The 14,830-nt window shown below is 48.1% G+C and overlaps 1 protein-coding gene across 4 annotated transcripts in view; it reads right to left on the bottom strand.

Moving 5' to 3' along the window:
- Positions 1–14,830, bottom strand: part of RPTOR (regulatory associated protein of MTOR complex 1) — a 159,109-nt gene that overhangs the window by 20,732 nt on the left and 123,547 nt on the right. For all 4 annotated transcript variants that reach the window (XM_056335082.1, XM_056335089.1, XM_056335095.1 and 1 more), the window contains 5 exons: positions 13,699–13,809; positions 5,171–5,276; positions 2,678–2,792; positions 2,094–2,218; positions 694–798 (listed from right to left, as the gene is read on the bottom strand). In XM_056335082.1, coding sequence (XP_056191057.1) covers positions 694–798; positions 2,094–2,218; positions 2,678–2,792; positions 5,171–5,276; positions 13,699–13,809 — 562 coding nt within the window. The remainder of the gene's footprint in view (positions 1–693; positions 799–2,093; positions 2,219–2,677; positions 2,793–5,170; positions 5,277–13,698; positions 13,810–14,830) is intronic.

Raw genomic sequence — 14,830 nt, 5'->3', positions numbered from 1 at the left:
CCCGTGTTGCTTTTTTACATCTTTTTCTATCCAACTTTTCTACCATTCAAAGAAGGTCAATGTCTAACTGTGCTGTCCTTCTGCACGTGTCCGATTCAGTTCGCATATTCTCTTGCCACCTCCTGACCCATAACAAAACAGTGAAGAATGAACGCTAAAATTTGAGCTGAGGCTAAAGGAGATCACAGGTGCAACATGCAAAGCTGTACAAAGGCTGAGCAGCCCATCAGAAGGAGAGAGGCAATACGTGAGCTAATACTTCACCCAAAGGGGAAGAATAACCTCCTGCCACAACAAGCAAGGAGCAGAGCAGTGCCCAGTTCCACCGTTGTTCTACAGTTCTCTACTTCGGAACACAGATAAGAACGCTTGGGCAAGCCAGCTGCTGTGAAGCTGGCAAAGGACTTTGTACCCTTCTGCTCCCCAGCAAGAGGCTGCTCTGCTTGTTCTTCAGTGTCTGTGAGACTGCTGTGTTGGGCTTTCGGTTTTGTTGGTTTGTTTTGTGAGAACTGGGAAAGTAATTCCTGACCAAGACCTGGCCATTCCAGAAGGCAGAGACTGTTGAACAAGGATGTTACCGATGGCTGAAGCTGACGAACCCATTTTAATCTCCCCATCTCCAGAAAAAGCTTTACCATGACAAATTATTTTTACAGTCCTGCCCCCCCCCCCCAAAACTGAGTGAGGACCCACCTCGTGTAGTTGGCAGCATGTCTGAGAGACCCTGCCAGGCAGTTACCATCTCTGGGTTCTTTTCCAGGTCTGCGAAGTTCTTCCACACTCTGATGGCACCATCATCTTGGGGAGCACAGAAAAAGAGAACACGATGCAATGTCACTGCAGATGCAGCTCTCATAATTACTTGTGCACAACAAAGGAAGAAGAGGAGCAGAACTGTAGTCGTACAAACTCCAAAACCAAGGGTGTCGCTTGAACTTAATCCTTTTTATTACAGTTGGTTTTCCTCTCTAATGGTACATCCATCAAACCCAAAGAATTGCTCTACTGGGAATTGTTCTGGAAGAGCTTTTCTACTTCCCTTGGACAACACCTGAGATTAGATGTCACTCCATTTCTTTGACCCATTCATTTTCTCTAGGATTCGTCTCCATCCTCCTTGCTATTGGTGCCAAGAGCCACAAAAGTACCCTATTAAATACAAAATACAACCCCACAGAAGCAGCTGAAGTAAAGCCCAGCCCATCAGCAGCAAATCTTTCAAGAACATAATGTATTTTTTCAATTTGTTCCCCATCTGTGAAACTTCTGTGCTAAGAATCAATAAATTGAAAGAAAAATGTTCTAAAGGCCCTCTCGTCTCCTCTTCCACCTCTCTTAATTATACCCAACCTGTACACTGTACAATCCTGTACAAGTTTGAAAAGCTATTGAAAACACTTGGACTGACAGGTTTAGAATGGCTCCTCGGGAGAGAAGCAGGTCTTACCCACAGCTTTACAGAGCCATGAATGGGGAAAAGCTCTCCATGCTACCCTGCGCGATGCTGCAGGGTGTTCCAGAGGACTGTTTCTCCTAGGGGAGATACATGGACTGGAGAGAAAGTCAGAGCTGTTTGAGAAGTTTAGTGCTTAAAATAAGCCCCACCTGCTCTAGACTTGAAACAGCACCAATAACAGATTTTGATTTCTTATACTTTGGCAGTTGCACAATTTCCTTTCCAGCTCGGGACAGCAGCTTTTAGCCAACGCAAATCACACTGCCCGAGGTACGGAACGGGAGGAGGTCATCATGAACTCGCAGTGACAGGTGAAGACTCAGAACGATGTAACAAATAAAGCTGCAATTGGAAATGGTTCCAGCAAGTGTTTGACTTTTTAGTCACTTGAAACATCTTTGCAGCACCTACTTAAGCAGTTAAGAGATTTCAGTACTGCCAGAGACAACTTTCAGGTTTGATCCTGGAAATGCCTCCTCAGATGGGACGGGGCAGGGAAGCCACAGGGAGGGAAGGGTCAGGTTGGGCTGAACCCATAGATGGGAGAGCAAGAGGTCCAGGACAGCTCACATGGACTTGAATTCTGTAAAAGGTTCCCCCATTCCGTCCCTCATGCATGGGAAAATGTGTTAATTACCTGTGGCAGTCAGCAGCAAGGAGCAGTCCTGCCCGTTCAGATACTCCATTGCAGTGATCCTGGTGTATCGAGGATTCCCATTGTGGAAATAGTCCAGCTTCTCCCCTTTCTCCCAGTCCCAAAAACTGTGGGAGGAAAAAAATATGAAGTCAGCTCTTGGTTCTCTGTGCAAGCTGTAAAGAGATCTACTCATTACAGCGAAACCAAAAGTTATATGTATCGGATACCAGTTCAATTTGTTTTTCTCCTCTGGTATTCAGCATCATTTTATTAATAATATATGCCAACCCTCTGTGAAGGAAATGGGATAAAAGCCCAGCTGTACTATAAATCTGTCAGGATTCACCTGCAGCCCTTGAACCCAGCACCTCCTGCAGAAGAGGACTTGGTGCGATGCTCACAGCGACGGCGCTGCACTCCGGGAGGACTCTGCCCATCTCCCTGCCCTCAGGGAGGGAGGGGTGGCCACAGAGGGGAGGGGGGCAAGGAAGAGGGAGAGCCCCCGGGCAGAACTGCCCCACGATAACCCACTGCGCCTGGAGCCGCGGCGCAGCAGGCGCTCTGGGGCCCGCGGGAGCTCTCACCAGATGCTGTCCTTGTCAGCCACCGCGATGCAGGGCGTGAACGGGTGGAACTTCACCACAGAAGGGACGCCCGGGTTCCTGTTGAGGAAGATCTGATCATCCAGCCGGGAAATACCTGCAGGGGGACAGGCGACAGCCAGGGCTCAGTGCCTGGGAACATCCCGCCCGAGGGACGAGGCTCGGACCCCCCCTGCTTCCCAGTGCCACAGCTCACCGCTCTCCTCCTCCACCCCACCCCCGTTCTCACCCACAGACACCCCCCCGACACTTTCCTCCTTCAAGAACTTTCTCAGATCCCAGAGCTTCGACAGCCCCGACCCCTCCATACTGATCGTCTCACATCTTACAGTACAAACTAAAAGCTGTGATGCAGCAGGGGGTCCTCTCCTCTGGTGATGGAGGAGAACACAGCAGGCAAGCACAACAAAGCCCAGAGAAATACTAGTTTGTGTTGACACAAAAATCAATGCTATTTTTTTTCAACATAAAAAATGAAAATGCTTTTTTTCAACTTAAAATACAGTATTACAATTTAGCTTGTGGATTATTTATTTAACCATCCATTTCAGTTCTTTTAAATTTTAGGTTAATTTGAAAATGAGAAATATATTTTCCGGGGAGACATTAAAACGATGGTTAAAGACCTTTCCCATCATTTCCTCAGAATGATTTGCTATTCACAAACGGTTTTGGTACCCCTGACACTGCAATTTTTTGGCACAGTATGAATTCATCACATAAAGCTGTAAGCCCAGGAGACATTTACTCAGCTCTTGTTTGTTTTAGAATGCATCTATTTAATCTAATTTTCATTAAAAGATTGTAAGTCTACTTTAATTCTTTTTAATATTTCACATTTTCTTTTTTTTTAAATGAATACTGACATTTTAGTCGCTCAGGTCAAGCAACCGAATATGAACACTATCTAGAAAAAGATTTAACTTCTTCAGGTAGGCATGAAAAATCCCCCCCTTTGTATTCAGAAAGATCTCCCAAGCCATCTCCTGGGCTTCAGTTTCATTTCTGTATTACTCTGGTTTATGATATTCTGCACTTTCACAACATTAAGCTGCCCATTGTGCTGACTGGAGCCCAGCAAACCTCTGGGCAATGAGGTGCATGCAGGAGGCTGAGCCTTGGGCAGTTCTTCATTCAGCAAATCATTATTTCCAGCTCCACGTGCCTCAGCGAGCATCCCAGGATAGGACAGCTCCCACCCGCGCAGTTCTGCCCCCAGGAATGCTGCTGGGAGGATGCCTGGAGAAGGGCTCCCATAAACACTGCTCCCCAGCTGCCACTGTCCGAGGCACATGAGCAGGAGTAATGGACACATGCAAATTCCTGACAAAACTTCGTGGGGTTCCACTATGTTCAAACAGCGCGGGAATGTAAGAGTCTGGCCCAACCACTGCATGGAAAGGCAGAGAGAATCGCAAACAAAAGCAGCATCAGCTTTCTGGGGAGCGGGCGCTAATGCCATGGGGACCTGAGGCACGTTTGGGAAATGTGTAAGCAGCACATGTAGAGCCAAACGTACAAGTGTTAAAAACTTAATGGGATGTAAGGAGAAAGTAATCATTTACAGAGCTCGGCAGAGTGGGGAATGTGAAAGATCATGCCGAGATGCCTTCCGAGCACGCAGCGGACACGCAGCCTCTCGGTGGGGCTGGGTCGCTGTGGCCAGCCCGTCTGTCACATGTCAAACGCTGTCAGAGCCTTCCTGGCCATGCGGTGCCTCTGAAGTTTACCCTACAATGTTCTGCCTTCTGTCCCTTTGAAAACATAACCTACAGTATCCTCGTGAACTTTACAGGACACAGAGGAAAAGCCCAAACGGTAAATCGATAGCAGCCGTTAAGGTTCCCTGGATTCTCGACCTGGTGCTGGCTGCTCTGGCTCTGGCGGAGGCACTGGCTGCGATAGCGCACACGGCTGAAGAGCTCAGCTGCTGTTGCTCAGCCGTGGGCCAGGAGCCAACATCGCGTCGGAAATGGGATGCTCTGTCAATTCTAGCACAGATGGCAGCTGCCTCCACGGCCAGCGCCCCGCTCCTCTGTGGGGCCAGCGCCCCGCTCCTGCACAGGAGTCTTTGCTCCTCCGCTCCTGCCCTCCCAGGCCGGACTCCGCAGGTTGGCCAGCCTGGCACTACGCTCCGGCTCAGCACCCTGCTGGTGACCAGCCATGACATCATCTACCATGGTGCTGCCGTTCGGTTTGCAGAGGGGAAGGCAGCCATCTGATGCTTTAAGTAGTCGCTCCCCCCAGCCTGGCAATCCAAACCAGCAGCTGAGAACGGGAAGGTGGGCGACTGTCAGTGAAACACCCTACAGCAGCATCACCCTGCCGGCAGCCCGAAAGCGCTGGCACCTCTCCCGTCCGAGAGCCGGCACAGGGCCGTGTTAACTGGGGCTTCACAGTCTGGCGTCCCCACGAAGCACAGTGCCCTGAGCTCCAGGAAGATGCCTGCAGCTGGGCAAGAGGGAAATCACTCACCCTTCTGGATGATCTTCTGGGCTTGCTTCCTGACACGAGCATTGCGCAGAAACCGCCACTCTCTCTCCTTGCGAATCTGGCTCTCCAAGTCATGCTCTTCTGGGATCTTTCAGTGTATCAACATATTCACAACACAAGACAACAGTAGCCATCAAAACTCCATGAAATTACTTCCGTAACACACGCTCATACACATGCACATCAGACTAAGCCATAAATTATACGGTCTCCAGCTTCAGGCAGTAAACGGAGGAGCTCACGTTATGGAGAAGCTCATGTTATTAAATACTTGAGCATCTTTCTAATCTAAATCTTCCCCATCATCTGTAATCTCTTCCCCTTTCCTTTTGCTGTCCTACATTTTATTTTGTCTTTAAATCATAGGCATTTCTCCAAAGGGAACGCCACGGGGTTTCTGAAGAGCCAAGCACATTCTGGTCTCCAAACGCATGTGACGGGTTGGTGAGGAGCCTCTTCCTCCCGTACAGTCACCCTAATGCCTTTCCTCCTGCAACAAGTCCCGTTTCAGTGCAATACAGATTACTGTGCCTAACATGCTGAAAAACATTATGTAGCAATCCTGAGGCTGAAGAGAGAACACAGCTTTGATACAGACAGAAAGCTCAGGATACATTAAAAATCTTTCTTTCCTTGCTAACAGATGACTGAAGGCCAAGAAAGGCATTACTTTATTTTCAGATCCTGAGATGCTGAAGTTACCAGCATCACATTTACGAGTAACAGCAACTGCTTCGGTTTCCTATATCAGACTTGGCTGCAAGAAAACGATGCCCCCGTGTCATCTTGGTTTGATTACACACAAACCTCCACCTGAAACTGGAGCAGTATATGCAGTCATGCTGATCTACTTTATTATGTTTATTCACACCCCATTGCTCCAAGCTTCAGCACACTCCATGGCTTTCCTGCAAAATCCGTCCCCGAGGCAGAGGGCTGGGTTGGGATTCTGCAGCAGCACTGCTGGCAGCTCCTGCCAGGTACCGGGGAAGCGAAGGTGCTGCCCCTCGGGAGAGGCGGCCATCAGGGCTGCTCCTGCCCTCAGTGTACAGGATCAAAAGGAATAGACTCATGACCTCATCCATGAAACCACCGCAGCAGTTACATGGGCCATGTCTTTTATTGAATGCTTAAACAATTATCCCAGACTAGTAACACCAAAGCTCCAGAAACATCCCTGGATCAATTAAGGGGCTGAGCTACAGGACTCCAGTGTCTTTTGATCACGGCTGTTCCAAAAGGAGTAACTCCTGAAGAAGGGAGATACCACAAAGTCCCTTCACTCCTTCCCCATTCCCCACTAACACACACTTGCTTTTCCCCCAGTAAGAAAGTACTTTAATTGTCTGTTCCTATTATATATACTGTCTACAAAATGCACTATACTTTGGAAAACAACTATTACTAAGCTGAATTTCTGCTTCTTTAAAATAAATAAAAGATAAGAAGCCTCCCCTCCACCTCTCCTGGCCAAAAAAAAGCGCTACTATTTCAATTCTTCAAGAATACAACATCTATTAGAAAGGCAATGACAAACGACCAATTAAGTAAAGCAATAAACAAACCTAAGATAAAAATATATCAAGGGAGATTTAAGACTGGAGAGATTACACCTACACCTTAATGAAAACCCAGATTCTCTGGGAATAAATTAAAGTTAGCCCTAAACAGCCGGGGAAGGGAAGGGAACAAGCAGAATGGTAAATTCTCGTACAGGCACCCAGCGGCTTTCACAGTTTAGAGCCAAGACGTGCACAGTTATGCAGTTGAGCAAAGCACTCATTCTAGCAGATAAAGAATATCAGATTAAAGGAGCTGCTGGGCTTTTCAGGTCTGAAGAAAAATAACTCTTCCAAGGAGGCTGAGCAGGCAGTTGTTTTTATCATCCGGTATCAGTAGCAACGATTCCTCCTATAACGAGGTCTCTCAGGGTACGGTCCCCAGACGCTATAGCAGCAGCAGCAGCCGCGTATGGCAAGACAAGCCTCAGACGTGGCTGGGAGTATGCTCAGTGCCAGCATTGCAGTGTGAAGTACTGATGGGAGGGAGACAAGTGTCTCCAATCAACAGAAACAGTGATGCGAAAATGACGCAGGCAGGCCAGGCCAGTCACGCCGAGCTCCTCCAGCCCAGCCAGCACCCTGCACCTGTGCTGCTCGGTGGCTGCCTGTCCTCCCAGGCTCGCGAGGAGACCTTCTGCCTTGGCCACTGCTTGAACAGCAGCGAGTGGGTTTTGGTGGCAGAAGTGGTCTTTCCATTCAAACACCCACTTGCCTGGTGTGTCTTGCATGCCGTCTGCGAGCGGAGGAGCAGATGGCAGACGGAGCTGAGCAAGAAACCAAGACAAAAGCATGGCCAGTGCCACCTACAGCTTGTCACTGATGGGACGACAAATCTCTGGGGAAGTTCTGGCAGGCTGGCTTGTGAGAAATCTCCAGTGCTCCTTGTTAGGTTGAAACCAGGCATATTCATTGCTTTGGAGACAATAAACCTCCAAATGTCCAACCATGAAAGGTCTGATCACAAACAACCCAAAGCCCACACACACCTGGCAAGCGAAGTGCAAGCGAAGACCTGCATGATGAACGCAGCAAGAGCACAAGATTTTATTGTACAAAGAGTAAAACTCCTCCTCTCCCACAACACCAAAACATTTACTTCTGAAAATGGACATATGGACCCTTTTAAAACTGCGTGCAATGATGCACTGCTCATGTGGCACCACTGGCCCTGCAGCGGATGTTCCCAAGAAGCTGCAGTGTGCAAGCCAAGCTCTCCAACAGGCGTGTGTCCCCCCTGAGAGCGGGCTGCTCTGCGCGCTCTCCCGAGGTGCAGGAGGATGCAGGTGCTTGTGCCCATGCACCTGCACTGGTTCCTGCACTCCTCCTCTCTCAACGGCCAGCAGGGATGGCCCAGCACCACCCCACCAGTCACACACACTACACGTCCCTTCTCCTCACTGAAACCTCGTCTCTTTTTTTGCAGTCTTTAGTCTCTGGAGCACATTTACTGTCCTTTGAACTGTGGCATCCTGCTGAATCCTTGAGTCCTGCATTCATCTGCAGGTCCTTAAAAAAGGAATTAAAATGGTTATTACCATTTCCTGAGGGGGGAGTAAAGGCATCCTCACTGCCCACTGCTTAAGGCTTTCCCCTCTACTGTCCAGACAGAACTGACAATGAGAAAATCCTTTTATATCTTGTTAGATGGGATCTCTGATTGCTTTGACCACTCCGGAGACACTTGCGCTGAGTGATATAACAGTGATCTGTGCTATGCCGGGTCAGCAAAAGTGTTTCTTCGCAGAAACCAAACAACCTGTCGCCGCTGCTGCGCACGCCTCCCCCCTGCAGATACCCTGGGCTCTAGGGCAGGGCAGCAGTCACAGGTGACCCTGTGGACACATCAGGAAGAGATTATTTCACTGCCTCACATCCCCAGCACATGACCCAGATTCAATGCACAAGTGAGGCATCAACTGATGAGGACAGAGAAAGGCCCTGCCCTGATTATCCTACATGGAATCCCACCTAATCAGCTGCGTTTCAGTTTTGTTCCCATTTGCATCCGCACTGCTGCTGTGTTGCTTGAACGTGACGAAGCTGAAAGCTGGACACCACCAGCAAAAGCCCTTCCTCGCCCAGAACAGTGAAGGACAGATGATGCCTTTACCTGCCCCGTTGCACTGGCAGCGCCTGGGCATCTCCCTGCAGCACCTGCAACCTGCGCACGCTTGGGGGCAGCCCCTGCTCCCACAACCAGGTTTGCCATCTTTGTCTTCCTCCTCCTCCTCTGAAGGTGTGAGCAAAAGGGAGCCGCAGATGTTCACCCAGAGGATTGCTGTGTTGTGAAGGGGTTACACCTGTGTATCGCTTTAAGATGCAATCCAGCTCCTTGTAGTAGGAGAACACTAAGGGCATATGCTGGAGTCTTGGCTTTGGTACAGTTGACTTAACCAACCATATTCTGTGCCAAAGACTCTGCAGACGGGGGATGTCATCACCTTGGAATTTGTAAGGGAGGTTCCTGCAAAGATGCTTCCGCCACGATCTGTGTGTGTCCACTAGCTTCCCCCAGGTCCAGCTGGGATCGCAGCTGAAAATGCCCAAAATACACTCGCTGAGCACCAGATACTCACTCTAGGTGGCTCCACTTCTGATCCATGCCCCGGGTCTCACTAGTCTCAGTGTTATCATTAAGCTGACTGATGCTGGTTGGAATCTGGTGAACACCCATGTTAAAAAGAGAAAGTAACGGGGCCTGAGCCTGCACAGAAAAAAAGCCCGGCACAATTCTGCAGTTCTGCGGGAGGCTCATGGAGCTTTGAGAGAAAAAAACCAGCAAGAATAACGCAGAAAAATCCCTGTGTGTCCTTCTGAAGTGTTATCAGAGAGTAAACGTACAATACCCTTAATGAAATAGACTCTGTTGAACTCAACTTATCCTTAACTGTTGTTGCAAATCACCATCATCTAGCAGGGACGCTCTATACTAGTGAAGTGCGACACAGGCAACAGTGTTCTTGCACCAAGCAGGCAAGGATGGGCCGGCCGAGCCCTCAGACCATCACTGCGATGGCAGAAAGAGTCAGAGCACACTGGCAAAACGCAGACCTCTCCTCTGCAGGACAGAGCTGTACGGGTGATCTTGTCAGGAGAGAGCATTTGTCTGTGAAAACTGGAACCCCACAGAGCACATCTCAAGGGAGCTTCTGGTGACAAACCACCGTGGAGTACCAGGGAGTGTGTGTAGCAGACAGTCACGACCTCTAGCCCAGCTGCTGCTGGCTGGAAAAGCAGGTATTGCTATTCAAAATAATTAACTATTGAGGCTTATCATTTATGTCTTTGTCTCCCTCCCAGCCAGCTCCCATTTAAGCATCAGGCAGTCGCGCAGCTCCCGGTGGCACAGGCCAGTCACACAGCGCTGCACGGGCAGGGTCACACCCCCCACCGGTGCCTGACATCTCTGAGCCTCCACTCGGACAGAAACCAACACTTCTGAAACCTCCCACCGAGCAGGGCCATCTGAAAGCCAGCAAAGTTTTTCACTTTCCCACTTCGCCTCCCCCTCCCGACACAGCAGTCGGCATTGCAGGGCACGGGAAGGGTTCAGCAGATGGCTCCAGTAGTAAATACGGTTTTTCCCTGGTTAGCGTTCCTCAGCAATCACGCAGAAGGCTCACTTTCTCCACCAGGGCTGAACAACAGCCAAGACACAGTGCTGAAGTTAAGGCAGGGACTCATCAGGAAGGATTCCTTATGTAATTCTCACCTTCCAGGATCCTTACCAGCTCCTGCCTGCATGTTCTGCCAGTCCTGGCAATAACAGATGCTGGCTCCCGCTCTCCTTGACTCAGGGCTTCCTGACAGCTGGCAACAAGTCTTTCCTGTGCCTCTCAGTCCAAGACCGCCTGTGGTTAGCAGAACAGCCTTTTGCCACAAGAGTTTTCAGGAAGGAAGACTTTTGTAGAGATCAGAGCTAGGGTAGGTATCTGTTTTTCCTGGCACACTGAGAATTCATAATGCAGTATCTTCTTTCTCCATTTATTTGATTAGGTAATCAATAAATCAAATTCGGTATGATGGCTTGAAACCAAGCCAGTGATTTACACTGGAAATTAATCCCTCAATCTTTCCAGTGAAAGCATTCTCAGAGCAAGGTCTGTGAAGCAAAACTAAATTCATAAATTAAATATGACTAAGACGCACTCACAGTCATTTTATGTTTATTCATTACAGGAATAGTTGTCTTGTCTTTCCCTGTTTACGATGGTAGGCAGCCAATCTCCAAATGAAGTCTTGGAATTAAACATCAATGTCATCTTTTTCCATCAGTACCTGCTAGACTTTACTCTTTGCCTTTTTCATGAGGCTGAAGTTCCCTAAAGAGAGCAGCCACCAGCCAGGGCTGTTTGTTCCTTGTTGCTGCAGGAACAGCCATTCTGGGAAAGGAGCGCTCGGCCAGCACGGCGCTATGCACGGCCAGTCCTGCCTCCTTACACCAGCAGCCACAGAGCGTCCTTGCAAGGGACTTCTTGTCCCCTGCACAGGCCGCCCACTCGATACAAAGTTACGCATCATTCCCTGTTAGGACAAGATTACACATGTGTTTGCCTGCAGAAACCCTCTGCCCGGCCTTTTAAAGATGCTTTGCAGAAGTAACGGGGAAATCAATTATCTTCCTTGTTCTGTTAGGAAAGAGGGTTTTTTTCGCTCAAACTGTAGCTGAAACGTGGCTGTTGAGGACAGCCCGTGCTCAGAAAACTCGAGCCCAGTCAGTGAGTATTTCCAAACGAAAACACTTAGGAAATGATTAAAAGAGCCACCGCTGTCAGACACGCTGCTGCTCCTGCTATGCTCGTAGAGGCTGCAGCGGCAGAGCACCGCGCACGGGGTACACCCTGCAGCACCTCAGTTCTCATGGCGAGACACGGAACGCTCTGCGACTCAGCGGGGTGCAGGGAAGCCCTCCATTTCCATGACTCCCCCTCCCTGGCTTCTGAAAAATTGTACAGGAATGCTCCATGATTTTTATTCTCTCTCCTAAAGTTAATTTCCTCTATTTTATGCACATGAAGTAGTAAACCCGCCCTCCCCCAACACACACACAGAGCTCCTCATCTACCCACTGAACCTGCCGTTGATTGGCTGCCTACCATGATTTATTTTATCAATATAGATACCCCTCTTCACTGGGAAGACCTTTCCTTAAAAAGCAGACAAATGTTTTTAATAAGAACTAAGAGATGGAACATCCTCCTCCTCTTCCTGTACTCTCTTCTGGACTTGAATCAAGACACCAAAACTCATCTTGATGAGAGAAAACCCTGGTTTAAAGCTTGACCAAGCAAGCAAGCCCCACAGGCCAGATGTATGTCCTAATGAATTATTCTGCTAATGATATCTGAAGAAAGTTAATTTCACTAGCAGCTGAGGAAGAGTCAGGCAATCACCTCACCACCCAGCTTTTCCTCCTGGTGATTCTCTGAAGAAATCAAAGCTTCACACAAACTGGCTGCCATGTAACTACTTTTCTGATATCCTTAAACTTGGGGGCAATTACCTCACCTCATCATCAAACAATGTAACATGCCTAAAGACTGGAAGGAGCAGTGACGAATGGCTCAGTGGCAATTCTGGGATGAGACAGCACAGAAAATGTACAATTTCTTCATTATTAAGTATCAGTAGTTGGATACAAACATCTGTTGTAGAGTTGCTCAGGTAACGGCATTAATACAGACTGTGCATTATTATTCACAGAAATCGCAGTACCTCCATGAAATTAAGTGAAAATTCTGTTACAGTTTGTGCTGCTTGACTCCCAAAGCACCTGGAGGCTTGCCTTATCGTGTTTGCTTATTATAAAGGAGGGATTTACCGCTTGTTTTGATTTCACACTGAAAATCGAAACCTGATCTTTGGCTAAAAGATTCTGGGAACTTAACAGTTTCCCTTTCCAGTCATTGACGATCTTTGCCCGCCTCTTAAGAATTCTGTTTTGGTTTTTATTCCTAGAGCAAGTCTTCAGTGCATCTCTCACTTCACATAAAGCCAACTTAGTTACCAGAATACACACACTCCTAAAAAGATCGCAGTGGAGATTTGTCATTTCCACCCTCATTCTTTGCCATAATAGAACTTTTTCTTTTTTTAAACTTCCAAAACCAACAACGATGCTTCCCAAGTTTCCCCCAGGCAGTTATGTGGATGTCCAGTCACTATCATCACTTTCTCTTTTCTAAGTTAAAGGCATCTGTATAGGGTGTCCCTAGGCAGACCACAGCTCTGCAGTCACACGACCAAGCCTAACCTCAAGCACAGGCCATGTGCTACTGCCACTGTGGTGACATTGTCTTTACCCAGGGCAGCAGCCTCCATCACTTCTCTGCTTGTTTTAGTATCACCACAGACAGACAATTCAGCTAGGATGTCAGAAAGAACCCCCCTCTTTCTCCAGCCTCTCACAGCCCTTTCTGGAATAAAGGATCTTCCTTAGTATATTTATTTTTTATATATATATATATATGTAAAAGCACACCCCCCACCCCCCAATTAATTTTTACTATAACACAATTTTCAATATATATTGAAAACCACAACATTTAAAATAAACCAACTCTGCAATGCACCCTGCAGCAGTGCAAAACTGGTGGAACTGCACCAAGTACAGAACCATTCCACATTTTTACATTCTTTCTTGAACACACTCCGTGGGGTGCCGGGCTTTTGTTCGGGGTTCCTTCTTAAGTCATATGCCTCTGTCCCCTCTGCCACTAACTTTCCTGCTCCCTCTGATGATTTCTTCCCTCTTACTTTACAAGCACCATGGTCACACAGCTCCCCCGAGCAGCATGATGCAAGTAAATCCACCCCTTTCCCTCCCCAGACTGAACAAAAATGAAGGGAAAAAGAACAGGGGAAGCCCCTAATGTATGCTCAGGACAGTGGCACTTGCCAAGAGCTGCAGCGCCGTGACTCAGAAAGCATGCAGAGAGAAAGCATTACCTTCATGACTGGCTGAGCAAAATACTTCGCGCTCCAGTCACAAAACCCCGTCTGCACTGTGGCCGAAATGAAACTTTTGTGTCCAACGGTATCATCGGCATCGTCAGTAGTCTGTGCAGAAAGAGAAGAGGATGTTAACCATGTCCCTCCCCTTCACGTGGGCAAGATGCGCACACAGTGATACCCAGATTGCCTTCAACACACCACCAGGCAGAAAAAAGCTCTAACACATTGCTAAGGATATGGTATTTTTTTACATCTAGCTTTAAGATCACTGTCATTATGTTAACTCTTTGGAAATGTGCAAATTCCCTCTTCTGCACAGCACAAGACATAGTCAGGCTACCGTATGAATCAGGGCTGAGGCATCAGTCTATCATCAAAATGAAGTCCCAGGATGAGTTTTCTCATGGTCTCCCAAGAATCTGGCATGAGAAAGAGGGGAGCAGTGAAGATGATCTGGGATAAAGCACAGCCAGACACAGTGTCAGGCCAAGGGCAAATATGGATTATCTGTTAAGAAGCACAAGACACCCAAAAAGAAAACAGAAAGACCACTCCGTTCACTTGGGTTTCAGCCATTTTTTCAGAAATATGATCCAGGCTAGCACTGCCATCCCCATGAGAAGGGAAGGTGTTCCTGCTAAGGCTCCAACATTTTTTTCTCGTAATTACACAGAAGAATTAACTCTCTACCTCCAGAAGCTTTTGTGAGGTTCTTCACTAAAGAATGGCAGAAAAGCCAAGTTAAGTGAAGGGCAGTTTCTTCCCAGCAGTCAGAACACCCGAAAGCTGTCGATGCACGCACTTCACAGCATCAGATGGAAGAATCCTTCCCTTTCACAGCACCAGAAGGGAGAAAAGGAGGGTAAACATTCCCCTTCCATCACGCTTTGTGCATTAGGACAGGCAGCAGAGCACACCCCCTGCCTTGTCAGCCTCCTCTCATCCACAGAGCCAGCACCAGAAAAATCCTGGAAATGCGTTGAAGTAAGGGGAGAGGTAGACACAAAACTACTGCCAGATGGCTGAATCCCGAAGAACACTAACCATTGATAAGTCATAGTCTCTGCCTTCAAGGGATGGCCAAAAGAACAGCCAAGTGTGCTTGGACTCAACTATATTCACCTGA

This window comes from Falco biarmicus, chromosome 1 (assembly GCF_023638135.1).
Source record: "Falco biarmicus isolate bFalBia1 chromosome 1, bFalBia1.pri, whole genome shotgun sequence".
In the NCBI taxonomy this organism is placed as follows: Eukaryota; Metazoa; Chordata; class Aves; order Falconiformes; family Falconidae; genus Falco; species Falco biarmicus.
This window is presented reverse-complemented; position numbering and strand designations above follow the sequence as displayed.